This window comes from Pogoniulus pusillus, chromosome 23 (assembly GCF_015220805.1).
Source record: "Pogoniulus pusillus isolate bPogPus1 chromosome 23, bPogPus1.pri, whole genome shotgun sequence".
NCBI lineage: Eukaryota > Metazoa > Chordata > Aves > Piciformes > Lybiidae > Pogoniulus > Pogoniulus pusillus.
This window is the reverse complement of record NC_087286.1, coordinates 20490320-20517754: the sequence shown is the minus strand read 5'-3', so window position 1 is coordinate 20517754 and position 27435 is coordinate 20490320. Positions and strand designations below refer to the sequence as shown.

General features: G+C 47.3%; 2 protein-coding genes across 2 annotated transcripts in view; one reads left to right on the top strand and one right to left on the bottom strand.

The window, feature by feature from the left end:
* ACTR3B (actin related protein 3B) overlaps positions 1-27435 on the top strand; it is a 101540-nt gene that overhangs the window by 27807 nt on the left and 46298 nt on the right. Inside the window, exon 2 of the mRNA XM_064162858.1 lies at positions 10967-11187. Within this exon, the coding sequence (XP_064018928.1) occupies positions 11129-11187 (59 nt within the window). The 5' untranslated portion in view covers positions 10967-11128. The remainder of the gene's footprint in view (positions 1-10966; positions 11188-27435) is intronic.
* Positions 15081-26722, bottom strand: XRCC2 (X-ray repair cross complementing 2). The gene is made up of 3 exons (XM_064162860.1): positions 26639-26722; positions 21276-21357; positions 15081-16063 (listed from the first exon to the last, which is right to left on the bottom strand). The coding sequence occupies exons 1-3, from the start codon at positions 26675-26677 to the stop codon at positions 15348-15350; spliced, it is 837 nt and encodes a 278-aa protein (XP_064018930.1). The 5' UTR covers positions 26678-26722; the 3' UTR covers positions 15081-15347.

Below are 27435 nucleotides of genomic sequence, written 5' to 3'. Positions count from 1 at the left end.
GTCTCTTCACTTATCCATGCCTGGCACTGGGCAAAGCAAACCTGACACCTCTCTCACAGGAGTGTCAACATGATCCCTTGCTGCCCTCCCCCCGGGTGTCTGACAGCCCTCGGCCATTCCAGGGTAGGTGACAGGACTAAGGCTCTGGCTGGAGAGCTCTAGCGCTCCAGGGCACTGCTTTTTGCCAGAGCCTTGCAGCACGCCACGGTAAGAGCCTTGCAGGCAGGAGGCTGTGCTGGGTGCTGGTGGCAGGGAGAGCAGGAGAAGGAACTACAACACACTGCAGCCAGAGGAGAGAAAAGGATTCTGCACCAAGCATTATGTAACTTGTAACATGTCCTACATATCATGATCCAGGACCCCTGTGCCTTGCCATGGTAGCAGTGCTTACTTCAGCCAGTCGTTGTTAAACGGCATTCCTGGCCTGCCAGAGGGTCTCCCATGTTTTGTCTGCTGTGTCCCTGTGGGGCAGCTCCTTGGCTAAGGCCTGCTGGAGCTGCACACTGCACACCTGCTGCCCGGGCAGTGCAAGGAAAGCCACTCTCACCTCCTCCTCCAGCTCCCTGCAGAACGAGGGAGGCTTAGTGATGTGTTCTTCGTGCTGCTGCAGACCAGCACCCGTTAGAACCTTGCATTAATTGCACCTCAGGAGTAGGAATCCTCATCGCATGGGCAGTATCATAGAATCATAGAATCATAGAATCATAGAATCATAGAATCAACCAGGTTGGAAGAGACCTCCAAGATCATCGAGTCCAACCTATCACCCAGCCCTAGCCAGTCAACTAGACCATGGCACTGAGTGCCTCATCCAGTCTTTTCTTGAAGACCCCCAGGGACGGTGCCTCCTTTGGCACTGTAACCAGACCAAGCCCATCTGTGCTGGCTTTGCTTATAGCTTTTCCACACTTCAGATGGCACTGGCCTCCCAAATGCTTTTCACAAACTTGACCAACACCCTCCAATTTCATAGAATCATAGAATCAAACAGGTTGGAAGAGACCTCCAAGCTCAGCCAGCCCAACCTAGCACCCAGCCCTATCCAGTCAACCAGACCATGGCACTAAGTGCCCCAGCCAGGCTTGGCTTCAACACCTCCAGGGACAGTGACTCCACCATCTCCCTGGGCAGCCCATTCCAATGCCAATCACTCTCTCTGCCAACAGCTTCCTCCTAACATCCAGCCTAGACCTCCCCTGGCACAATTTGAGGCTGTGTCCCCTTGTTCTGTTGCTGGGTGCCTGGCAGAAGAGCCCAAACCCACCTGGCTACAGCCTCCCTTCAGCCTCCTCTGCTGCAGGCTGCACACCCCCAGCTCCCTCAGCCTCTCCTCACAGGGCTGTGCTCCAGGCCCCTCACCAGCTTTGTTGCCCTTCTCTGGACACTTTCCAGTACCTCAACATCTCTCTTGAATTGAGGAGCCCAGAACTGGACACAGTACTCAAGGTGTGGTCTGACCAGTGCTGAGTACAGGGTCAGAATAACCTCTCTTGTCCTGCTGGCCATATCCCACTGATATTTTGCTTACTCCAGATGAACTCCACACCTCGATTTGTTGTGGTTTTTTGTTTGTTTGATTGTTTTAATCATTGTTTATTAATTTTCATCGGCAGAGACATGGGCAAGTGAGAGTGCACCACATGTGAGGTCTGGGAAGAGCATGGAGCAGGCAGGCAGCCATTGCAGGGGGCTGGCACCTGCGTGGGAATGAGCACATCCAGGTAGAATGTTACTGCACCGCTCCTGCGGAGTTGCCTCTCTGCTGAATCCTGAAGGCGAGCAAAAAGCAGCTGGCTAAGGTGGAATCTGAAAATCAGGCATAAGATAAACAGGTTGCAGCATTAAGCACTCTCCCAGGGAAAAGCAGCGTGCAGCATATGTTCTTACTTTGGAAGAGACTCCCAAAAAAAAAAGTTTAATGGAGCCTTCACTGGCTTGTGCTAGTGGAGCTGTTAATTAATTAAATAACTATATGTGAATGGCATCCATTGGGAAAGAGCCTCACAGCTTCCAGATGCCAGTTATTGGCCCCATTACGGGCCTAAAACTATTACAGTAAATCATTACATGCTCCAAGATGAACTGGCACAGGATAGCTGTGAGGAAGGATGGAGCTATTCTCACTTGTGCCATTTTGTGCCAGTTTGTATCTAGTGAGATTAATTAGGACTTTTAGAAGTGCAAGTCGGAGCTATTAAATATTAAAGGATATTCCATCAATGGAGCAGAGACAGGCTTAAGCAGGGCTCTTAAAACTTTTGGATGTTGACAGATAGACAGTGTTGGGAAAAGATAATGAGCAACATCTGATTTAAAAAAATAAAAATATATATATACTTATAAAGAGGTCAAATTTATAGCTAGTGAGACTGCACGAGGCCTCCTTTGTGTGCTGTGCGAATACTCAGAGGAGGACATTAAAGTTTATCACTGAGGTTCAGGTGCCAGGTAAGCAAACAGCTTCTCAGGCCAAAACCAATCATTTAAGGCAGTTATTCCAAACACAAGACCAACCAGAAAGTATTAAATAACCTTTTAGCCTGAGTCCCCTGCTGGGAGGGAAACATTCCCTGACATTGGATGGCAGCCTAGAATCTATGATCTGGCCTAGAATTTCCTTTAGTCTTTCTTTCTTTCCTTCCCCCCCCCTTTTTTTTTTTATTAATAAGCTATAAATTTCTCCCCAGATGGTCACTATGGGCCTTTCTGTCTCTTCAGACTGAGAGAGAAAATCACTGAATCACCTGAATCATCCCTTGCCCAGACAGACAGTCCTTTGAAAATCTTCTTGCCTGCTTGGTCTGTTTTGAGCCCAAAAACCAGAGTAGTGAAGAGGCACTCCAGGGCCTGTTTGTACAGTTTACCCAATGATTAGTTCTTAGAGACATTAATTCCTGGGTAGACACTTCCTCTGAGAAATGGTTCCACAGCTGAAAGACCTCTTACAGCTGGACGAGGCAGGCTGAGCACACAGCCTTGGAGATTTTACAGTTCATCAGGCAGAGCCTGGGTGGAGTAGTGCCCAGGAGACCTCTGCTGCCACCCCCTTGCTCCTGGCCCTGCTGCAGAACACGCACAAACTCTCTCCCTTGAGTGCAGTGGTTTGAGTGGGGGCAGGGGGCTACAGAGAGCTGCAATGGTACCTTTGCTGGTGCTGATAATCAGTGATAGCCCTCCCACACACCCTGCCAGGGCAGTCCCAGAGATGCCATTGCTGCTTACTGCAACAACCCCTTTGCCTAGAAGGACAGATGAGATCTCCCACAGCTCAGTGGGAAGGTGTCACAGACTGCTCTGGCACAAAGAGCCTCTCTGCATGCACCCTCTGGACAGGTATTGGGGGTGGCAGAGAGACTGCAAGTGAAGTGCAGCTCTGTTGCTCGTCCACTTGCATCCAGGTCTGGACAATTGCTTGGAGAACAAGATCCCTTTCCTACAGCATGGTGTGCAAGACAACATGTCCAATAGCTTTTCACCATGGGTAGGAAACTTTGGTCTTTACTGGCTATGAGTCACAAGAGAATTGATAGAGCAGTAAACCCAACCTCATCTCCCTGCCCCTCCTGCAGTGAAGGTAAGGCCACAGGCACAAACCACACTCACACAAATGCAGCTGGGAAGCGTGACCTACCGTATGAGAAATGTGTGAGTAGGAGTTTGCTGACTAACCCCAGCTAAAAGCAGTACATGGATTTATTACACGAGCATGACAAATCGAGACACCCCTCTGGCAGGCTGGCCTGCGTGAGCAGCTCTCCGTGTCCACGGGGCTCTGGTAGGGCCCAGGAAGGCTGAGAACTGGGGGCTGCAGTTGCCAAACTGGCATATAGCAAAAGGTTGGATGGCTTGTGTTTGTGTCTCTCTGATGTGCCTGGAACTCGGGTGGGAGCCATGGGACCTACAGCACCCAAGCTGAAGCACAAGGACAGCCGGTGGGTTTGCCAGCAGGGCAGCCTTCCCCAGCGTGTGTGCTAGTCAGAAAGCATTGCCTTTTCTTCTGTAATTGAAAACAAATTGCTTGTAGGACTTTGGATCTGATGAGGGGAGTGTCACCATGAGTCCAACACAAACAAAAAGCCGAGCTGAGCCAAGAGCAGCCCAGTGCTTGTCTCCCATTCCCTGGCTGAAGCCACAGGAGACTCCTCTTGGCTTCTTTGAGTGTGGGAGGGAATGCAATCACCAGGCAGAAGAAGTTCTTTCTCCTCGCTAGTTTAGTGTTATGTAGGCAGCAGTTGTGCTTTTCTACTGAGCGTACTTTGCCACTCTGTTGAGTCTTAGACTGGGCCCATCCTTGCCATAAAATGGAACTGAGATAGGGAAAATGTAGCTGCTTTTCCCCCCTCCACGACACAAATTAATACAAACTGTTGTCTGTTCTTCCGAGTGGAACAGACTACTGTGGCCCTAAGCCATCGGCGTGACTGATGTGTTTGATGGGAAGGGGCTACAAGCTATGGGGGCCCGAGGAGAACTGGGGAGGTGCTTAGGTCATGGATTTTGCATGAGGTGGAAGTGAGTGGTAGCCATCACAGTCTGTGAACAGGACGTGGGACTCCATGCAGTGAGCGGGTGGATACCACTGCAGGCCTCTGCATCACAGAGGCAGACCACAGCACTTGTCAGCGTGCCCCATCTTTCTCCTCCAGCCACCAGCAACCGCCGTGCACCTGCATTTCCCTAGGCACCACCATGGGTTTTTCATGGCCCACGTTCTGACTGTTTGGGGAAAGAGGTAGGAAGGAGGAAGACAGCCATATTTAAGGATTGTACAGTTAACAGTGGGCTTCAGGTTTCCAGGTGGAGGAATAAGGGACTAGTGATAGAAATCTGGTTCAGTTATATCTGTTCTGGCAGACACAGCTGGAGAAAAGCTTTAGGTATAGATGTAAAGTCCAGTTTGATGTTGTAAGATGTGTGCACACCCTTAGCTTTAAAGATACAGATTTTCCTGTTGACTTCCCTGAAAGTATTCATGCATTAAACATGTGCCTGAGCCTTTCTAGAAACAGGGAATTGAAATGAGACTACCAAAACAGTTAACCAGAAGTACTTTCTGTAGAGCAAAATAGGGACATTTACAAGGGGTGTGCACAGAGCAGCTCTGAGAACAGATAAAATCTAGGCCACACAGTTAAAGGACAAGGCATTGTTGCTTATGTACGACGGTGTTTCCAGCTACCTATAGTGCAGTTTGCATGTGCTACATTAATTAAGCAATTCACTGTTATTTAGCATGTGGCAGATTGGCAGGAGGCAACTTTCACTGGGGTTGTGCAGCTGAGATCCTCCCATTGCGCTGACAAGCCCGAGTCCTGCCGGCAGAGCAGATCACTCGCTAATGCATTTACGTTGGGGGCTTCTCTGCAAAGTCAAATGCAAACAACCAAATTGAAGTCTAACAGAGAGAATGGATGCAAATGAGCAACATCTACAGTAATGAAGCAGCCTGTTGTGGGCAAGTGTCTTGGGTTCAAATGCAAGTTCCCAGAGACTCTTATAAATTTGGTAGACCCAATGACAATTTATAGAATTTATAGAGTTTATAGAGTGCCCCCCCCTCCTCCCCCTCCTTTCCCCAAAAGACAGGGAGAGAGATAAAAGGTAGGGACACCCCAATAAATCAATCTCACTCGATTTGGAAGTTAAAAAGGAAAAGTTTAACAATAACTTAGAAAAAAGGGATTGGAGGTAGGGGAGTTTACAAAGGATGAGGAAGGGAAAACAGCAAAATACAAAACAGGGATGGATACAACCCGAGTAGTGTGATGGTGTCTCTGCCTCGTGGCTGGTATACAGTATCAGTGTGTGTGTGCGGTCATGAACGCAGGTAGTGAGCAAGAGGGCGAAAAGAGGAAGAGACAGGAGAACTCCTGTCTTTTATACCACAGGAAGTGGGGGGAGTGGGCTAACCATCACCTGGAGTGTGGCCCACCCCTGAGGAGGGGCCGAGACCCCTAGGGTCAGGTTCAGGGTCACTCCCCCAGGAGTGTTAACCCTATACAGCAAGGTACTCAGAGTCCGGTGCTAAGTAGCAAGTTATCAGTCAAGGGGCAGCTTCTTGAGACTAGTAAGACTTCTTCTGTTCATCAGCCTCTCATTATTATTTTTTTCTATTCACAGGGGAAAAGTTTCCATTTTTACTGTCTCTGTCTCTTCTTCACACTGTTTCCAGTCTGGTTGTCTTACTAGGTTTAGTGTTTGGCTTGTGCTGTAATCACCAGCATTGAAACCTGCAGGTCGTTCTGCGGTTACCGTGGCCTGTGTCTGAGTGTTAGCTACGCCCATTTCTAGCGAACAAGCAGTGCTGTGACTTGGGCCAGTGCTTGGAGGTGCACATGAACCCAGCCCAGGCTGCCATCCCACCCATTTTGTGGCTGAAGGCCACTTGCCACCACAAAGCCTCACTACACTGAAGCCTTTTAGGCTTGTGTTTGCCCAATCATCTTAAAAGAGAGCTTTGCTTCTGCTGTTTCATGGCAGAAGCTTTGGCAAGCTGCACTCTCAACTATCTTCTACATCTTCTGTCACACATTACAGATGGAACAGGGGCAACTCCTTGTTCAGGACTACTTAAGGCTTTTATACAGTTGCACAGGATTGGGGAGGGGGTTGGTTCTTTGTATCAAGGCTGCACTCTGACCTCTCTTTTCTTCTGTATTCAAAACCTAATCTCGCCCTACCCAGGATTATCAGGATCTGCTTTTGAGTATCAAGACCAATGAACTAGAGGAGACCTGTGGGGAAACAAGGCAAGTCCAAGACAAAATGAGGCTCCAGTCTCTACTTGTATTTATTCTGGTTTACAAAAGGCTTCCTTTGGCAAGGGAAGATTTGCTGCTCTGAGCTTTGCCACACTGCTGCAGACAGGGAGACCACAGTGTGGAAAAAATGCACCTTGCATTCAGCTTTCATTAAACATGCTGGGGCTAAAGGGTTTCTCCATTCCCTCTGAATGGTTTGGTTTGCATCCTGATGGCTTTGCAAGACGAAATGTCTGCTGCCTGTGTGTTGCTCTCCTTCACAGAATCCTCAGATGATGTGCAGATAAACGTGCTTCAGTCTGGGGATGAATTAGCACCTTAGTTCTAGTACATCCTAGCCCATAATTACACTGAATGTGCTTTTGGAAAGACAGTCTGAAAAGCTACCTGCTTCCCCAGGGTGGTGGGTTTGGCTTCCAATAAATGGCAAGACAAGAGTGACACTGAAATCCTCCAGAGCAGAGGTCAGCCAGGCACCAGTTCTAAATACCAGGAGCTCAGCACATTTGGAATTGTACACTGCAATTCAGTGCTGTCTTATCCTAGCAGAAAGCACTTTTGTGTTGCACCTTTATTTTCCTAGAAGCTAGACCTTGCCCCTGGAGAAAACAGATTGTAGGATCAAAAGATCTGTAAAATCAGCCTTACTGTCCTGTGTCTGCATGCTTCTGTCTTTGGGCTCTAACTCAGCCATGCTGTATATGTAAAAGTGCAAATTCAGAAGGAATACTTCAGAGTTTTAATCCTGGCTTTCAGATGCTGCAGAATTCTCTTTCTATGCAGTTCATTTAAATATCTGTGTCTGTAGCTCCTCCTGCACTGTCCTCTTACTGTCTCCTACTTCTCCCCTGGCCCATGGTATCTTTAATCAATCCATGAGCAGAACAGCACTGCTGTGTAATTCTGGAGTATGGCTTTAGTCCAGAAAACAAAGCCAGAGGCTGTGTCCCTCTCTTGCCCTTCGCCCCTCAGGTCTCCTGTGGTGGACACCACACACATGATACAGCTTACCAGAAAAGGAAGCATTGGGAAATTCCGGTTGGTGGAAGAGATTAGCAGTGGCAATAAACCCCCAAGACACACCAAGAGAAAAGCCCGTTTGGAAATCCTGAGCCTCTGCTGTGCTGCTCTGACTCACTAACATTCAGTCCATGGCCAGTACTGGGTAAAACACCACTGAAGCCTCTGTCCTTCATTCAGAGCATCCAAACCACGCTAGCTTCTTTAGAAACCAGAAGTGACTTCACGGTGAGAGAAAGAGCTTTGCCTGGTGGCTTCTGTACTCCGGGACAGTGCTCAGGAGTCACTGCCACCACATAGGATCATTGTGCTCTATGGAGGAGACACGGCTGCTCTCCCTGTGCTAGGAGGAATGTCCCTTCAGGAGCTGGGCTGGACTCCTCGGGGCTGTGGGGCTGGCGCTCGGTCACTGGGGTGTTTATTAACATCAGCGCGAGTTGTTCTGCAACCAGCAAAGACCTGAGAGATGTCAGAAGTTCCCCTTTCCACTGCTGAGAAAGGCTGGTTTGCTACTGTGGCAACTGCGATGGCAATGGGGCGCAGGAGGATTTCCCTTCTGAACCCAGGAGGGTCTCGCTCCCCTGCGGCGGTAGGGGATGAAACCCTGCCCGAGCGGTGAGCAGCCAGCAGTGCCCCCGGGAGGCTGAGCAGCAGACCCGGGGCAGTCGAGCCCTGCCTGCCTCCAGCAGCACAGGCTGCTGTTCTATTGAGCCACACCTGCGGGAGCGAGAGAAGTTCAGCCAGTTGTCAGGATGCTTACGGCATCCCACAGGACAGCTCCGCAAAAGCAGCAACTGCGCTAGCAAATACTTCTGTGCATCTGCTCCGAGGGACGGGGACGTGCGAGTTGTTGTCTTCGGCCAGGGACTTCAGGCTTAATAAGCTCCGAGCGCTCCTGCAGGCCACATCAGGCAGTGGGAAGGGCTGCCAAGTGTCAGCCTGTGAGTTTCGGTGCGAACAGGGTTAAACAATCAGCCTATTTTGAAGACCAAAGCGGATATTAAAGACAGTGAGTCCTCTCCTCGCCCTGCACGGGGCATCCCAACAGCTGGCTCTGCTGGCTTCGGTAACCTCACTGCCTTGTGCAGCTGCCCTATAGCACTTTCTTCAAGTTCATTAACAGCATAATTCCTTTCTCCTCACAGGTGAAAATACAGCCTCCTGTGCAACTGCACAAAATGTGACTTTCTTTTCAGAAAGGCACCACTGACAAACATGGTAATCAAAGTGCAAACAGTGGCAGCAGTCCCACTGCAGAACCAGAAAGTTAAGGCATTAACACAAACTATCAGGCTCCTCCTGATATGCAGCTGGAAGGGCACAACTGCTACTGTGCAAAGCAGTGAGGAGGTTCTCCTGACCTTATAATGTCTGGGACATGCTCTAGTAATTTCTGTACCTAAAATCCCATCTGATATTCCCTGGGAGGATGTGGGAGGTGTTTGATTCTGCTAATGCTGTTTATAGCAAGTGGTGGGGCTCTCTGGGACTCATTTTTCTTGTGCCTTGTGAATTGTGGTGTGCCACATGGTGCCTTGTTTACTTCTGCAGTCACAGAATGCCAGGTTGGAAGGGTTCTCAAGAATCATTTGGTCCAAAACCGCTTCCCAGGGGAGATTATTCCAGCGGCTGATTGTCCTTGTTGTGAAAAACCTTCCTCTCACGTCTGATCAGACTGCCCTCAGGACTGCCTTGTACCCACTGCCCCTCATCTTTTCCATGTGACTCCTCGTTAAAAAAGGCAGTCTCCATCTTCTTTACAGCCACCTTGTAAGTACTGGAACATGGTGACAAGGTTTATTTTCTCAAGGCTGAACATCCCCAGCTCTCTCAGGCATTCCTCATACAGCACCTTCCCAGGCCTTCCCTGGTCCCTCTCAGGCCTGAACCTCCTGGCTTTCCTTGGCCTCTTTTCTGAGCAGTGGCCTGCAAACCTTGTCTTGCACTCAAAGCCTAGTTATTTCTTCTCTTTCACATGCCTCCCAGGGCTACGAGGTCTTTAGCACAGGCCCAGGTAGAGGTGTGAGAAAGAAACTTGGCAAATGGTTTAAATTAAACCCCCTACTGGTTGTGCCAACTCCTGCAGTAGGAGAGTGCCAAGATCCAGAGCATGGCTGCTCAGCAGCATTTGGCAAGGCGGTGACGTCTTGTCACAGCTACCCTTGAGCACTGAGGCCCACACAGGTACACCAACCAGTTGGTTGGGGCAGGATGCAAAGCAGCGTGGGAAAGCAGAGGGAAGGCTGCCAAACTTTTCCCAAGGAAAGTCACAGCCACGTTTCTTCAAAATCATCTACTCCAGCTGACATTGCTCCTGCCCACAAGCAGGACCAAGTCTCCAAAGCTATTTACCCAGTGATGTGCACACGGGTGCCATCCTTTCTGTGCAGATCTCCCAGTCTGCACTGGGGAGAGAGGTGTCAACCCAGCAAAGGGCAGACTCTGCCTTTCCAGGAAAGCATGGTCCTGACACAGAAAGCTGTGAGTGCTTTTGGAGCTAACTGCTGACTGTTGGGAAGGTGCCTAGAGCTGCAGGGGAAAAAAAGAAACATTTAAAAAGGAAGTCTGTTTTTACATTTAATTCCTCCTGGGTCCAGAGGAGCAGGGGTTTATATCTTCATTATAAGTATGGAGAAGAAAAGGCTCCAGGGAGACCTTACAGCAGCCTTCTAGTACTTAAAGGGGGCCTACAGGAAAGACAAGGAGAGACTCTTTATCAGGGAATGCAGTGATAGGGTGAGGGGTAACAGTTTCAAAAGGAAAGAGGGGAGATTTAAGTTAGAGACAAAGAGGAAATTCTTCAGTGTGAGAGTGGTGAGACACTGGAACAAGCCGCTCAGAGAGGCTGTGAAAGCCCCCTCACTGAAAGTGGTCAAGGCCAGGTTGGATGGGGCTTTGAGTCACTTGCACTAGTGGAAGGTGTCCCTGTTCAAGGCAGGGGTTTTAGAATCAGATGATCTTTATGGCCCCTTCCAACCCAGATCATTCTATGATTTTATGTTACAGCATCTACATAGTGGAATCCACCACCAGTTTCATCCTTTGGTGGGAAGAACCCACAGGTTAGCTATGGCCAAGCTTTTATTTGAAAGCTTTAGCAGGAGAGACATTAGTTAACATTCCAAGACTCTTTTTGTCACACTGCCATTATTCATACTCAGTGCTACTCTCTTGTCTTCTTTCAGGCACCAGGACAGCTAGACCTTTAAACTCAGAAACTGCTGCAGGGCATCAGACTTTTCTATCCAGAAGATCACACAGATGTGTTGTACTGATGCTTCTTGCTCTGAAAGCTTTTTCCACTCCCAAAAGCTTCCAAGCAATCCCAGTGTTTTCCCCTTCACAAAATGGACAACTCCTCTGCTCTTCTACAGTTGCTGGAAACAACAAAGCATCTTATACACAGGTGAGTTCACTGCAACTCTGCACAAGTCTGACTCTGGAGACACAGCAAGGCTTTCTCCTCAGGTGGGTATAATGTTTGGCATTAGGCTTGCTGGTTGCACAATAATGTTGCCCATTGGCCCGGTATGGTATTAGTGTATCAAAAATGCATTTGAATAGAGAGGTTCAAGAGACAATGATTAGAGCAGACACAGAAAATCACTAAAATGCCATGTTCCTCTTCAGGACATGGTCCAAGCCTAATGCCCGGCAGCCATCAAAGTGGTATTGTCTTCTGCTTTTGTAAGAACACAACTGGATGAGGACCTTTACCTTCTGCCATTCGTGGCAAATGAAGTGGCAGGTATTAGTTATGAAGAAAAAGGAAACCTGAATTTTATGTGCAAGTACTAAACCCAAGCCAAGCAAACTGTTACTTGGAATTTATTTGCTCTGTAAAATGTCTAGGAATACAAAGAACGTTTTGCTGAATACAGAAGTGACACTTCCTTTCCAGGTGTCCACAGAAATACTGCTCTGCTTTAAAAGTAACAGAACATCTACAGAATACCTTAATTTGGTTTCAGTGAAAAGCTCTCTTCTCAACACACAAAAAAAAAGGGTGAAGCAGTTCTTTATTTTAAGCTGGTTGCTTTAATTTGATGTTGCATATGAAACAAGGAACAAAACTTCTGTGGAATGTAAGAAGTTCCTATGCCTACAAAATCAGTAATACCTCACTGAGCTGAAGCACAACGACACTGCCATGGGAAGGATTTTCATCTCTAAGGAACACCTGGATAAATTACAGAGTAGGAATACAGGCACCCTGTCTTTGCACTGAATGATATGCAATTACAACAACAACAAAAAGGGGAAACCCATTTTTAATACCCACAGCTCATTAAGGTACAAACAAAACTGCTGTTTCCCAGGTCCTTTATCACTCCATCTTTCTTAGACTTGTATCCTAAAGGTTCATTTTTCCAACTGGCATACTTTTGGCAGAGAAGAAGGTCCATACACTCCCAGACTGCATACAGCCTATAGCTGCTGCAAACTTGCAGGGATATGCAAATAGTGAGCAGCTCTGGCAGCCAGGCTTGCTCTTCATCTAAAACAAATGTGCAGAGCATGAATATTACAATTAGCAGGGAATTAAAAAAAGCTGTCTGCATTCAAAGTAAAAATAAAACTGGGAAATTTCAAAATTTCCTGAGGTGCTCTTTTTGATCAATTAGAACTTTGGCTTCATTTCAGTTGAAGCATTGCTTTGGTAGCACAATGCAAAATACAAACTACATTGTGAGTAACATAAAAGCTTTTCTTCTTCCAGACGGGAATGCCCAAACACTTCCATTGTGGGTTGGGGTTTTTTCCTCAAACATATTTTTTAGTATGATTTTATGCAGCAGTTAATCCTCAGTGGAGCTCTCTTCTCCAGCAGAATGTGGCCTCTTGTTGTAGAAGTTACACAGTTCTGTAATGTTCACATTTTGAAGATCAGAGGCCTGCAGCAGCTCTGCTATGAGGACAGGCTACAAGAGTTGGGGCTCTGCAGCCTGGAGAAGGGAAGGCTTGGAGGAGATCTTGGAGTGGCCTTCCAGTATCTGAAAAGGGCCTACAGGAAGGCTGGGGAGGGACTCTTGACAAGGTCTTGTAATGACAGGATGAGGAGGAATGGGTTTAAAGTAGCAGAGGGGAGATTCAAAGTAGATGTTAAGAAAGGGTTGTTTGCTGTGAGACACTGGCACAGGTTGCTCAGAGGGGTTGTGGAGCACAGAATCACCCAATGTGATCAAAGGTCACTCACAGTAGAACCCAAGAGGCTAAATAAGTTAAAAGTGGATTGGAGGAACTCCTGGAGGATAGGTCTGATCAGTGGGCATCCAACGCTGGTCTGACCACAGGTTGGGGTCTGGAGCCCATATTGGGCGAGGCTGGAGGAGTGTTACACTGAAAATGGATTATTATCATGCCCCTCCCAAAAACTTTGGTAGTGGCTGCTGTTGAGGGTAGGACACTCATTGCCTCTCCAAAAATTCAGCCAAATCAGAGAGATGCCAAACTGTACAGAGTGCAGTACAGACAGACATTCCTGGCTCAGCACAGGGAAGCCTGGGTATGCACAAGGAGCGTGCACAGCTGGGACTCCAGATACACACTCAGCTTGAAAAAGCTGGCTCCAGAAGTCAAGAAATGACAGTTTTTAGGCATCTTCCTCAAAAAGATGCTGTGCTAGATACTTACTATGCATTTTTGTTAATAATCTGCTCAATCTGAAATGTGCTGCACAACAAGACTGAACGAATATTGCTGTGAGAAATATTTCCCCCTCGTTTGAGTAATTTAAATCTGTAAGCTAATGCAAGTTTTTGTATTAAATAATGTGCTGGCTGCAATTTTCTTTTCTGTAAAGCACTTTGAAGCTTTCAGAGGGCACTCTAGGTTAATAAATAATATGGTATTCTTTTCCAGAACTGTAGGGCATTTCCCATAAGTTCTGAATCTTCTTTGCCAAAACTGCAACACGTTGCACGCCAAATCCTGCACACAAGTGTTCTGCATGTGGCAAGTACATCTTGGCAAAGACCAGAGGCATGGCATTCCTGGATTTCTTAGAGAGAGCGGGGGAAGGGAAAGAAGTGGGAGGGTAGAGACAAAAAATAATCTGTCTGTGCATACATCTGAAAACCCCCAACAATAAACACCCCAACACACCCAAAACAACCTATAGCCCACATTGTTTCAAAGACTGAACCCTTTACTGCACGCAGCACAAACTCACAGGGATCCAGACTGGGTCTTTCCTTCAGTTATGGAAATCAGGCCTCCACTCCTGCAATAGCTGCAGATTCTTCAAACCCAGATGTCTGTAAGGGTCAAAACACCTGCAGTCTTTGCTTCTCCAGGCACAGGCTAATGGAAACAACGAGGCTGTGAGCTTGCAGAAGCACGGTCTGGATTACTGCTATTTAAAAGGCTATCAAAATGAACCCTCTTCAGGCAAAGTTTGGAGATGTATTTCATATGCCCTGGGCTACTGGGAGTAAACCAAGACCAATGGCAAATGACTGAGAGCAGCCCTGAGGAAAAGGATCTAGGGTCTGGGTCGATGAAAAAACTCAATGTGAGCCTGCAGTGAGCACATGCAGCCCAGACAGCAACTGTGTGCTGGGTCAAGAGCAGCATGGCCAGCAGGGCAAGGGAAGGGATTCTGCCCCTTGGCTCTGCTCTCCTCAGACCCCACCTGCAGTCCTGGGTGCAGTTCTGGAGACATGGAACTGCTGGAGCCAGTCCAGAGGAGGCCACCAAAATGCTCAGAGGGCTGCAGCAGCTCTGCTATGAAGACAGGCTGAGAGAGTTGGCACGCTGCAGCCTGGAGAAGGCTTCGAGGAGAACTTACAGTGGCCTTCCAGTATCTGAAGGGGACATACAGGAAGGCTGGGGAGGGACTACTGAGAAGGTCTTGTAATGAAAGGACGAGAAGGAATGGGTTTGAACTGGCAGAGGAGAGATTGAAACTAGATGTCAGGAAAGGGTTGTTTGCAGTGAGGGTGGTGAGACACTGGCACAGGTTGCCCAGGGAGGCTGTGGATGCTCCCTCCCTGGAGGTGTTCAAGGCCAGGTTGGATGAGGCCTTGAACAACCTGTTCTGGTGGGAGATGTCCCTGCATATGTCAGGGGGTTGGAGCTGGATGAGCTTTGAGATCTCTTCCAACTTAAACCATTCTATGATTCTATTCTATGATTTATAAGGAGCTCACCTTTTAGCGGTCTCCCTCATGGACAGTGAGGCTCCTGTTTCTGTGGCTGGGAAGAGGAGGTGTGTATAGCAGTAAGACCCAGGAACTAACTCAGTGTGTTTGGCTGCATATCACATTGGTTAGACTGCTGAAGGATATGACCAATGACTTTGGTTAATGTTTTCTTGATTTAATCTCTTTATGCATTAAGCAGAAACAAGTCATTTCAACATTCCACACTAGTTTGGACTGAACATCTACAGTAATCCAAAAACTTTCACCATTTTTTGACTTCCACTGAATTTTAACAAAACATAACAAAAAATTCTTAATCTCCCAACAACAACCAACTGGTTTAAAAGGTACTAAACCCAGCTTAAATCTAACCAAGCCTTAAGCATCAGGACTTGCTACATCTTATAAAAGCAAACTGAAGTTAAAACTGAACTCCACGTTCTGCAACGCTAAACGAACGTTTTACTACATGGCTGCTTTTGAGGTGGCAAGAACTGACTGTAAAAGCTTTGCTGTTGCCAGAATTACATTGCTTAGAGAAAAATATCCTGTGGGTCACCATTTGTTGCCATGATTTACAAAGATAAGGTCTATAGTCGGTATCAGTTTCGTGCTGCAGTTTGGAAGGAAAAAAGCTTTCCGCAGCATTTGCAGATCTCTGCATAAGTGTCTGTGTTGTTGCAAAGAGGGCTAAGTGATGCTCTCTTACAAGCTTTGCAAGCAAGTTGGCACAGCTCTTCAGGTTGATCTCCTGCAAGTTAGGACTCTCCCCTCCATTGCTTCTGTCTATCCAGTAAAAAGCTGATATGCTATCTAAAATCAAAAGGCAGAGAGAGGGGTGAGAGCAAAACATGTTTTCCAAAGAGTATAGAGTGAGGAGTAACTGAGTGCTGCTATTGCAGTTCACAAGAAAGAGCCTCCCCAGGCACTGCTTTACCATTTCTTCTGTCCGTTGAGCCAACCTGTGCTCAAGAATGGTGACCAGACGAAGCATATCGAAGTGGTAATCTGTGTCGATGAAGATGACTTCCACCTCCAGTCCTCCTCCTGCTTTTGGAGTGATGCAGCGGGCTATTAGGTGATAAAGCATTTCTGTTTTTCCTGTTCCCTCTGGACCATGGAATTCAATGACATCTCCTGTCCAAAGGCAAAGCAGCAACTTGTCAGTTAAGAGCACTGATACCTCAGAGCCAGCTTTTGGAGTTTACTCAACCGATCCTCACTAAATGCAAAATGCTTTTGTTTTGAAAGTTTGCTACCCACAAAATTGTTTAAATCCTGGTCAATATCTACCAAGAGAAACTGTATTTTCAAGAAAGGACTCTAAAGTGAAGAAAATCAACTGGGAACAAAGGTTGAAATAACTTCCCTGCCAACAGGATCCAGGACACAGACATCAATAAAAGGCTGGCAACTGTATTTCATCTAGCAAAGCAGGTAGATATGAAACTGCTTCTTTTGACCAGGGGAACTCAGGGATTCCTTCCACTCCAGGCAGCGACTCTGCTATCTGAAGCAAAGGTTCTCTACTCATAAATGGACTCAGCCTAACTGCTTGATCCATGGGGGTCAATAAAGTACATATCAGATAAAGTGGAAACATTAATTAAAAAAGGCATTGCACTTTACTAGGAAACCAGTTCTGCTGCTGGATGTGAATGTGTGCCACTCTGAAGTCCTTCCCAAAGCCTTCTGATGCCTATATAGGAGGAATTTACTACTTGCTCTTTATAAGTGACTACTTTTGGAAACTGAATTATTTATTTATGACATTTTGGGGTTTAGGCAGAAGGGCAGAGACGTGCAGTAAGGAGAATCACAGAGCTATAATTGCAGGAAGGGGAGACACTTCTATGGCCTTGGCAAGCACAAATAGTGTAACAGCTTTTCACAGGGGGGGATGCAAGAGTAAGGAATTAATTGCAGCTCTCCTTAAACATGCCTGTGCCTGCCTGAGTTAAAAGGGTTTTTCAAGTCATTAGTCCACTTCCAGAGGATGTCCTTGTTCGTATGTGTGTCTAATGTCAAGATGCAGCCTGGGATGAGGGGCAGAGTGTTGCTGGGAAGAAACTAAGCTCTGGCTTCACCCATCACAAGTACAGAAAGCAATTTATGCCTGATGTGACAGTTTTCTTCATTTCAGTGTCATTCAGACTGCTTGTCTCTCCATAATGAAATTCCTGCTGCTCTGCAACTGTAATTCCATTTTTATGAATTTCAGATACTTTGAGACATATTAAGAAGCTTGGTTGTCCCCTCCCTCAGCTGCTCTGAATGGCTTTCCCCAGTTTTCACATCTCCTGTGACATACAGCTGTGTTTTCTCTCCCTGTTCGGAGGTCACAAAGTTCAAGTCTGCCACTTGCAACCAGCAGCAGCTGCTCCGCTGCCACAGACTGTGCCAGGGGCATAACCACACCCTGTTAGGATAAGATACCAGTTTGGAAGAACTCCTCCTAGACATGCAGGGTAGGTCATTCCCTCACCTTTCATCCACTGAAATATTTTAGAACAATTGTGTAAGGCCAAAGGCCTTTAGCACTTGCTGAAGACCTAAGTGTATCTTCTGCCACCCTGACTGGCATTTCTGAAACCAGACCAATAACTAAACTGAGCCAATATGCCACACAGGTTGTTTCACCCACCTTTACAGCAAACCCAGTAACTTTCTCTGGCCCCTCAGAAGCAGCAATGGGTAAATCTGGAACTCTGTGAAATAAAAGCTTGACTTTATCCACTTGAAGATGTTCTACCAAGACGTCTGTGTCACAGAATAACATTGGGTGAGCTTTTATGGGCTGAACTAACAGATTTATTTAGGTGAAAGTTCCAAGTTGAAGGAAAAGTCATCCTTGGGAGTTTTGGTGGTGGTTTATAAATGTGAACGAGGCAGCTAAGGACCCTTCAAGCTTGTTCAGCACTGCTGAACAGGACACACATCCGTACTGCAGTTTGATCCAAACACTTAAGTTACCCTGAAAAGGCTAACAGCTTGGGCTGTGCAAAACCTCATGAGAGCTGGGGTTTTCTGTGCCTTCATGATTATCAAAGAGGGTGCCCACAAGAAGAATGGGTGCAAACCAGAAGCCATTTATATCACCATCTATATATGTAGAGCTTCATTAAATTAGCAACCAGGCTGCTGCAGTAAGATAAGAGGGGAAGTACATCCTTCTGGATCAGACAGGACAAACCATGGCACAGCAGAAGAGGAAGCATGGCCAGCAATGTCTTCAAGAAGGCTTTGACAGCTTCACAATAGGTCATGGAAGAAACTTGGTGATCAGTACTGGCATCATCCATCAATGTCAAAATAACTTTGAAAGGAGCATTAGTAAAAAGATTCCATCGCAGGATGAAAACAGCCTGAGAGGCAGAGGAGGAACAGACTCTGACCTGGAAGAAAGTTAATGGGAAATTTTCCTATCAGAATTGGCATTGCCACGTGCTTAACACTAGGTGAATGTTGCATCAGCTAGATAAGACATGTAGAAAACAAACTAATTGGGTTAATAAAGGCTTAAGATTGTGAAGATGGAACGTCAAGATGGATGCAGAATGATTTCATATGAAATTCAGCCCTGAGAGATTCGAGAGCATTTGAAGGAGTCAGCCAGCATATTGCTTGGCTCACAGCAGCCTGAACTGGCCCACTGTGGGCAGATTAAAGAGTACAACAGTCCACTGCTGTGTGGTGGCACACAGGACAAGCTACACAATGTTGCACCAACACAAATATTTATGTAGCACTGATGCTGTTAGGATACTCAGCAGTAACTCCACACGTTCCACACCATTGGATACCTTGGAGTTACTGGACTAGGAATTTACAATATCGTGCAGAAGCTGTTGCTCATATTTATACCATTTATAAGTGAAGTAGAACAGCCTAATATTTATTCCAAGTCAACACTGGGTGCCATACTGCTGCTGAACATCAGAGCTTTACTCAGACACCCACACCTTAACCAGTGGCATGGCAGAAATACGAGTGGCAACGGCAGAACATTATTTAAAGCTTGTGTCACTTCTGCTCTGTTCCAGAAGAGCCTAAATGGTCTGTAATTAATATACTGACGTGTTCTTAAATAGCCAAGACCATCATAATTAGAAGCAGTGACTGTACAACCCCAGCAGTACCTATACTGGCCATTCTTACTTCACAGCACTCTGGCATACATGTTGATGTAACCTTTGGATAGTTTATTGAAACTTCATATATATGTTTGCTTCAAATGCCATCAGGAAAAAGAATAATTTAGGTCTTTGCACTGCTTTACTCATAGCACTGTAGATTAAGAGCTGTTCAGTACAGCTCATGTGCAATGTATTACAGTATTCCACAGTGACCTACTAAAAGTCAGGTTCATGACAAATGGAGGTAGGTCTTCAACAGGGATTTCAGGCTGAATAATGAGAACACACATCAAAATAACACATGGACTCACATAAATACTGTGGTATTAAAAGACAAAGCAAAACTGTAATATAAAGTGAAGTTCATTTATGTATGTATAGCTACAGATCTGTGCTAATATGCTAGGCAGCTTCATTAATGCCAGCTAAAAAGCACGATCAAAATGAGTAGTAATTGATGCCAGTTGTTAAAAGCAGAAGAAAAACAGAAGTGCTTCAGAAGCCCAATGACTGTGCTGGCAGAGAGAAACCAGTGAGGAATTTAGAAGGCTTCCAGACGTCTTAGAACTGAGGTCCTGGAACAGTCTTCGAACAACCTACAGAGCTTTAAGATAAATAATAATTTATTGATAATAATTTGACAATGCAATTACATAAAGCTGTTAACTGTGATGGCAAAGGCAATGCCTGACACCCACAATGACTTCTTATGGTCTGACCTACCAGAACATGGCCAGTTTAGTCTCAAACACTTGGGGTTTGCATGTAAAGTTACTTAACCAAATGAAACAAAACAACAGAGTGAAAAGTCAGCATTTTTCATTACTTTTAAGGACTCAGGAGCCCTGTGAAGCATAGAGCAATTTCACTGCTGCTTCTTAACTCTTCTTCTGGGTAACAAAGCAGTTCAGAGTTGAGGGCTTTTAAATAATCATCTCTGTTCCATTTGCACTGGCTTACCAGTACTGCTCTGCCCTTTATCTTTGTTATCTCTTATCTGAAACTTTTTGGGGCAAGAATCATCTATTACTAAACCCCTAATGTATTCCATGTGCTGCAAAATAATACATAGGTAGCCTCACAGCGGTTGCATCTGCAGACTGAGCATCATCTCTCAGCCAATAACCTCAATTCTTTTTATTGCTTTTTTCTGCTGTTTCTTCTGAACCTTCTCTAATCTGTGGGAATTCAAATTGCAGACAACTATGCTGACAACCACTGCAGCCACACACTTTTCCTATGAAACCCATCCATTCATACATACACTTAACAACTGGAGTACCTCACAGCATAGTCCTTACCACTTGCCATTCAGATGCCTCTGTTAATACCTATGTGTAGTTCTGTGTAATCAGAGTAGTCAGTTCCACTGTGAAATGCATGGAGTCTTACACAATATGGGAAGCCAGTCTGGCTTCTTGAATAATCAAGGAATTACTAAGTGTACTAATTTCTCTTTCACTCAGAAATGTCTTTCATTAAAACATCCAGTCTTGATCTTAAAACTTCTTCCTAGAAGAATCTACCTTCAAGTTCTTGTACTGGCATCACTGGAAGCAGCCAAATTTCTCCAATTCTAATTCTTATTTAATCACTGAAGGTCTATATAAGCCATTCTGAGTCTAACATTGTCCAAGAAGTCACTCAGCTGATTAGTACCTATGTTCATAGTTGAAATGTTTCCAGAGTTCCACCTAAGTGTAATTAGGACTTTTTGGGCCAAGACTGAATGGCTTTGCTGACTTGGGTTAATTGAAATATATGGCTTTCTGGTGTCCCTTTTCCCAGTGCATCCAGACCCATTCCACATCACTGAATTCTGCTATTTACTGTACCTTGAACTCTTCCCAAACGTCTGCAGTTATGACTTTGTGGTGGTTTTTTCAGACTCCTGATTAAGAAAATGTTATACAAGAGAATCCAGGACACGTTTCTGTAAAACCACTTGGGAGAGAACAAAGTGTTTGGTACCTACTCACCTACACCTGCCCTCTGATACCTTTAAAGCAGCTACTTTAAAGTCCATTTAACAACGTCTGGAATGGTGACTCTGCAATGTTTCATTTTATCTAGTTGTCAAAAAACTGCATCAACAATTAAAGCTCTGAATCCAGGGCAAAAAGATCTGCTTGGATGCTCATCTGTGTCGCAGGGCTCTGAGAATACTTTTACATCAGCATTTTCCCACCAATGGGATAAGGGTGCATTCTTACCATGAACAGGAGACCCCTCCTCAGCAAACAGGTAAGGTTCAAGGTTCTTCAGAGAACTTCTGCCCTCCAGTCGAGCAAGTAGCTTGTAAAGAGAAGACAAGAGATGTGCTGTTAACTCAAGTTAATGGACCTTGGGAATCGAATTCAAAAGATTCTGAGAACTGGGAGCTCTCCTTGACAGCCCTATCAAAGGATCCATTTGATTTTTGAAATGTTTTCATAAATACATACGGAAACCTAGAGTCTGGACTACAGAAGGCTCCATCCTGACAATTAGCACAGGTCAAGTGGCAATAAGGAGCGGATGCTCATTAGGGGAAGCAAAGCTGCTAAGGTAGACTAGGAAGAGGGATTGCCTCTGGCATGTAGCAGTGCTGCCATATGACAGAACAAAGGAAAAGAAGATCATTTGTAATACCCAGCACCTCCACAAGAAACTACTGGTTGAGAGGTGAAACATTACCAATCATCAGTCTCCTGAGTCACTCCCTTTGAGCATGCATAAGTAAAACCATGCACATTTCATCTGAAAACTACAGACTGGACTACAATCCTATTGTATCACAGTTACTTGTGCAAACAAGGTAGGGATTAGTCAAAATTATTAGGCCACCAGTGGCTCTGAAAAAGCCTCCTAAAGCAAACTCAGATTTGTAAGCAAGTTCCTCCAAAGCCCCTTGTAAAGCAAGCCCATTGTAAAACAAATTACTCCAAAGGTCAGGGACAACTTCTTAAACAGACAAGTATTTGTGTAGCAAGTAGGCAGGTATTCACCTAACTTGTGCTATTTGTAGTTCTGGCACCCATTCATAAACCAAGAATGAACATTTCAACCAGTACTGGAGCTGTTGTTCCCTATGTGGGTTGACACTGTCAGGATGCTCAGAGCACTGCCAGAGCATGTACCCTGGTGCCAGATATTTCATTCTCCAAGACACCCAAATGTCACTTAAAGATCCTGTTCATTTTCATCCTTTCCTCCCTAAAGCCAGTTGCCAAACAAGCAGTGAGCACACACCTTTGAACACCTTATCTTGCTTTCCTCCCTGCCACATCAATGAGCAGCATTTGCTCTGCTTGTCTGAAAAGTTGTTTGAACAGTTGTATGTGTATTTGCCTTTAACAGCAGAATAAAACTCCATTAAATGGCCCTGAATCTACCTCAAGTGGCCACGATGGGAATCTGAGTGCAACACTTTCATTGACATTTTAACATTTCCTTCCATTAACAGAACGTCAGTGTTTTTGCCTTTGTTTGCCTGGTCACACACATTCAGGAGAGTTTTCCTGACATGTCCACTGAAGGGCCATGAAAACACTTGAATTGACCTTGCTCTGGATCTGAGGATCCTCCTGTTACATTTCACATGTTTGTGCAGTGCAGAAAACACTCGAGGAACTCTTGAGCATTTTGAGAACCAGCAGGGTTCTGTGACCTTGACAAAGCAAAAATCCAGATGATCCACAATCACAGAGGAACCTATCTTGGGCCACATAAACCAGGAGCTTGCAACCACCAAGGGGGACATTGCAGCTCCCTCCCATGCTAGCAGCTGCCTGCACCTGGCCCTGGTCTCCAGCATGGAGAGGCTGCACCCACCACTGAGAAGGGACAGGAATGTCTCACCCCCTCCTCCACAGCGGGAGTCGAGAGAAACAGGAAAACCACCACAGGCTGCTGCTGTCTGATGCTCTTCATTTCTGAGCAGAGGAAGCACCACTCTGCCATCACAAGGGCTGCTTATTGGTACTGCTGGGGCCAGCAGCCACAGCTCTTGCTGGTCTAAAGACATTTCTGTGGCCTCTAGTTGCCAATTTCATTTGTACTCTAATGAATATGTCCCCTGCAGTTTATTTCTTCTGGAAACAATTGGCCTCTGTTTCTTCCAGGACTATCCCCTTCTTAAGCTTTACTGCTGGAGCTTCAGAAACACACAGTAGGCTGATGGCTAGCATTTAAATGTGATCTCTGGTTACTCAAATGACAAATGTATATGTTCATTTTAAATAACTACAGGTGCTTACTTTGAGCACTGCTCACGTAGGTAGTTTATGATAATGCTCTGATGAGAGTACACCTGTGTTTGTACCAAACTTGTATTTACTTCCGCGTTCTGAAGCAGGATCTCCAAAGGCACTTGCCTCATTAGTGTCATGCTGGGAGCAACGGGGTTCCTGGCAGAAACAGCTAACAACCTCCCTTCAACTCTGACAAAGGTTCATCCATACTGCAGCAGAAGTGATGGAATCAGAGCTGATGTAAGGCACTAGAAAGGGATCTCTCACCTCAGCTGATAACACAGATGGGGACAACACAGGTTTTCCTAAATCAGCAAGTCATGGTGGCTCTGCTCCAGGAGAGGCATTTCCATTCTGCCTTCTCACATTTTAGTCTATAAAATGAGGGGCTAAGGGGGGGTGTGAGAATGGACAGCTTTTATGGGGTGATCTGGATGGTGGACATTGGATCATAGAATCATGGAATCAATCAGGTTGGAAGAGACCTCCAAGCTCATCCAGTCCAACCTAGCACCCAGCCCTATCAAATCAACCAGACCATGGCACTAAGTGCCCCAGCCAGGCTTGGCTTCAACACCTCCAGAGATGGTGACTCCACCACCTCCCTGGGCAGCCCATTCCAATGCCAATCACTCTCTATGGCAAGAAAGACCTTCCTCCTAACATCCATCCTCTCCTGGCACAACTTGAGACTGTATCCCCTTGTTCTGTTGCTGGGTGCCTGGAGAAAAGACCAACCCCACCTGGCTACAGCCTCCCTTCAGGGAGCTGCAGACAGCAATAAGGTCTGCCCTGAGCCTCCTCTTCTGCAGGCTGCACACCCCCAGCTCCCTCAGCCTCTCCTCACAGGCCCCTCACCAGCTTTGCTGCCCTTCTCTGGACACCTTCCAGCACCTCAACATCTCTCTTGAACTGAGGAGCCCAGAACTGGACACAGCACTCAAGGGGTGGCCTGAGCAGTGCTGAGCACAGGAGCAGAATAACCTCCCTTGTCTTACTGGCCACTGTTCCTGTTTCAGCCCAGGATGCCATTGGCTCTGCTGCCCACCTGGGCACACTGCTGCCTCATCTTCAGCTCCTCTCTACCAGCACCCCCAGGTCCCTCTCTGCCTGGCTACTCTCAGCCACTCTGTCTCCAGCCTGTAGCACTGCTTGGGGTTGTTGTGGCCTAAGTGTAGAACCCTGCACTTGGCCTTGTTAAATCTTAGCCCATTGGCCTCTGCCCACCCATCCAGCCTGTCCCACAGACAGCATACAGAACACAGTAGCACTGTACACTGCACTGCTGAATCACAGAATGACTTGTCTTGGAAGGGACCTTAAAAATCATCTGTTTCCAACCTCCTTGCCCTGGGCAGGGGCTCCTTTGGAGTGGAAGAAGCTTGGGAAACCCAAAAACCCAATTTCAGATCACCTGTTAAGACTTCAGATTCTAAAATGTAACTGTGGATGATGCTTGTTTCTTCCTTCATAATGCTCATTCTATCTTTCACACCTTACAGCAACCCACTAGTGGCAGGTCTTTGCTCTTAGGTGCTCTTCACAAAGCATAAGGCTAGCAACGTAGAAAACAAGCTACACAGCAGGAGTCAGGCAACACAGTTGGGTTAAACTTCAAGGCTGATGGGACTCAAACATTTCAAGTCTGTATTTTGTAACTTATCATAGTTTAAAATGAAGAAATATGCATAGGGACAGTCGCCCATTACATGCTCACACTACACTGGTTTCAATGAAGCTGTGCTTAAGTGTAAGCGTACGTGCAGGTCTTGTCAGGAAGGAGATATTACTTCATTAAAATGTTAAAGAAATTCAGATTAAATACTCCAGCTCTGTCAGAGCCCCTGAGCGAACCCACAGGCTATTTACACGTACAAACCTATCTCAAACAGGAGACTGAAATGTAATTGTCAACCACTATAACCACCCTGAGCTTCTGTAAGCTTTGGTCACGAAGACGTACGCAAGCACTGTGTAATTTATTTCACTCTGATACACCGAGGCTGTATTGCAAGAAGCTCTAATTTGTTGTATTAATTATACTCAATAATAAGAGTACAAGACTGTGGTCTCACTGCAGCTGTCAGTAAAATCTGATCCTGCACACAGGGCTATTTGAGGAAGTACTGGTTTAAAGCATTTTGTTTCAAGGGCTTTCACCATTGTTTTCTGCAAGACGTGCTCAGGTCGGCCCGCGGGTTATCAGTTCTTGCCTTGCTCAGGTTTGCTTATCCATTCCATCGTGGGCAGTTGCTGCTGTGTGCATTCCCTGTTTGCACTGCACACGTGGACAAACAGACGCATTTACCTGCCTGGACACAGGGCACAACTCACGTCCTTAATTTGTGTGTGTTTGCTGATAGTGAACAGCTGCTACTCATTTTTTGAAGTGTTAAGAGACCTGAAGATCTGAGGTCCCACTTGGAGCTGGAACAAGACGTAAATAGGCAGTATCACAAGTTTCTACGCACTACTCAGCATATTCTGACACTGTAACCAACAAAGCTCGCAGAACCACAGAATGGAGGTGTCGGAAGGGGCCTCTGGAGATCATCGAGTTCAACCCATCTACTACAGCAGGTCCAAGTAACTTGCTGCTCGCCAGGCAGAAATCAGTAACAAATGAGGCGGAAGAAAAAAACGCACCCAACAAAACTCAAACTCTGTTCTCCGAAGAACAGGAAAGCAATTCCACCTTCTATACTGCTTATTTAAACCAAACCTTCCTAGGAGCAGTTCTTCCTTACCGCGTCCCCCACCGCCGTTGGTGAGGGGGGCCGCGCAGGGAACCTTTCCAAAGGAGCCATGGACACCTGATAACCTCTTCTGCGCTGCACTCAAGCGCCACGGCAGGCGTGCGACCCGAGTCCCGGCGCGGCGGCTGGGGACACAAAGTCAGGGCAGAAGCCAAAACCCTTTCAAAGCCGATGTGTTTGGGAGCACTGAACCGCCGGGGCACCTCCCGGCGCTCCTCCCGCGCTGCTGGCTCAAGGGACCCTTCTCCTCCCTCACACAAGGGAGGCGGCGGCGGCCAGGAGGGGGCAGGGCGGCGGAGGCGGGAGGGCGCGGCTCTGCGGTGCGGCTTCCCCCTGCTTCCCTCACACACCTCCCCCTCCGGAGGCTTCGCGGTCGCTCGGCGCTTCCCTGCGCCCGCCCCGAGGGGGTGGGGGACGGCGCTCAGCTCCTCGGGGCAGGCGGAAGGGAGCGGAAGGGAGCGCCAGGCGTTTCCTCTTCCCCGAGGTGCGGCCTCGCCTCGCCCTCCCCGGCCGCCACGGGCAGGCGGTGCCCAGCACCCCGCGGCTAAAGGGAACCCGGGGGCGGCGGACGGGAGCGGAGCGCCTCACCTGAGTGCCCGACTCCGCCCTGCGGAGCGCGTCAGCCATGGCGCGGCGGGGGAGGGGGCGCGCTCCGCTGCGGCTGCGCCAGGCGCGGCTCGCCCCGCGCCGCTGCTGCGCCCCCGAGCGGCCCCGGCTCGGCTGCGGCGCACATGCGCAGTGCGGCCCCGGCGGGCCGGAGTCCCGGTGCCCGGCCCTGCCGCGTCAGCCCGGCCCAGCGCCGCCTGGGGCTCCTGTGGGGGCGGTCGCTGCCAGGCGGCGGGTGTGTGCTTGCGTTGAAGGGCCTGGCTTTTCCTAGGTTGGTGCCTTGGGCTGTTTTCCCTGCTCCCAGTGAAATAGGGGCAGGTGGCCGGGGTAAGGTCATTTGAGGGGTGCTCATCTGTGACACGGAGGCTGACATGACTCAAGGGATGGACACTGGTGACACAGGGTGACGTGAAGCAAAGGGACGGGCATCTATGTGGCCACAATTAAACACCTGACACCTACAGAATTGCTCTTTGCAAAAGGCAGCTATCAATTATGGGTTGAATTAAAAGGGGTCTGGGATGCTTGACGTGCCTGGAGTGAACGAACCTGCCTCGAACGCTGTGAGAGCCTCCAGGGCAGGAGCTGCTCAGCTAGTGAGGGCCTTGTGTGGGTGGCTGCGTACCTAGGGCCAGGAGTGGGACCTGGGCCTCCTGAGGACCACATCTCTGTGCAGGCTGAGCCAGCGAGGGGGATGAGCACAAGGAGAGCGAACATGGAGAGCCTGTTGGTGTCTTCCAGAGGCTAACTGCAGAAACAGTAGGGCAAGAATAGCAGCT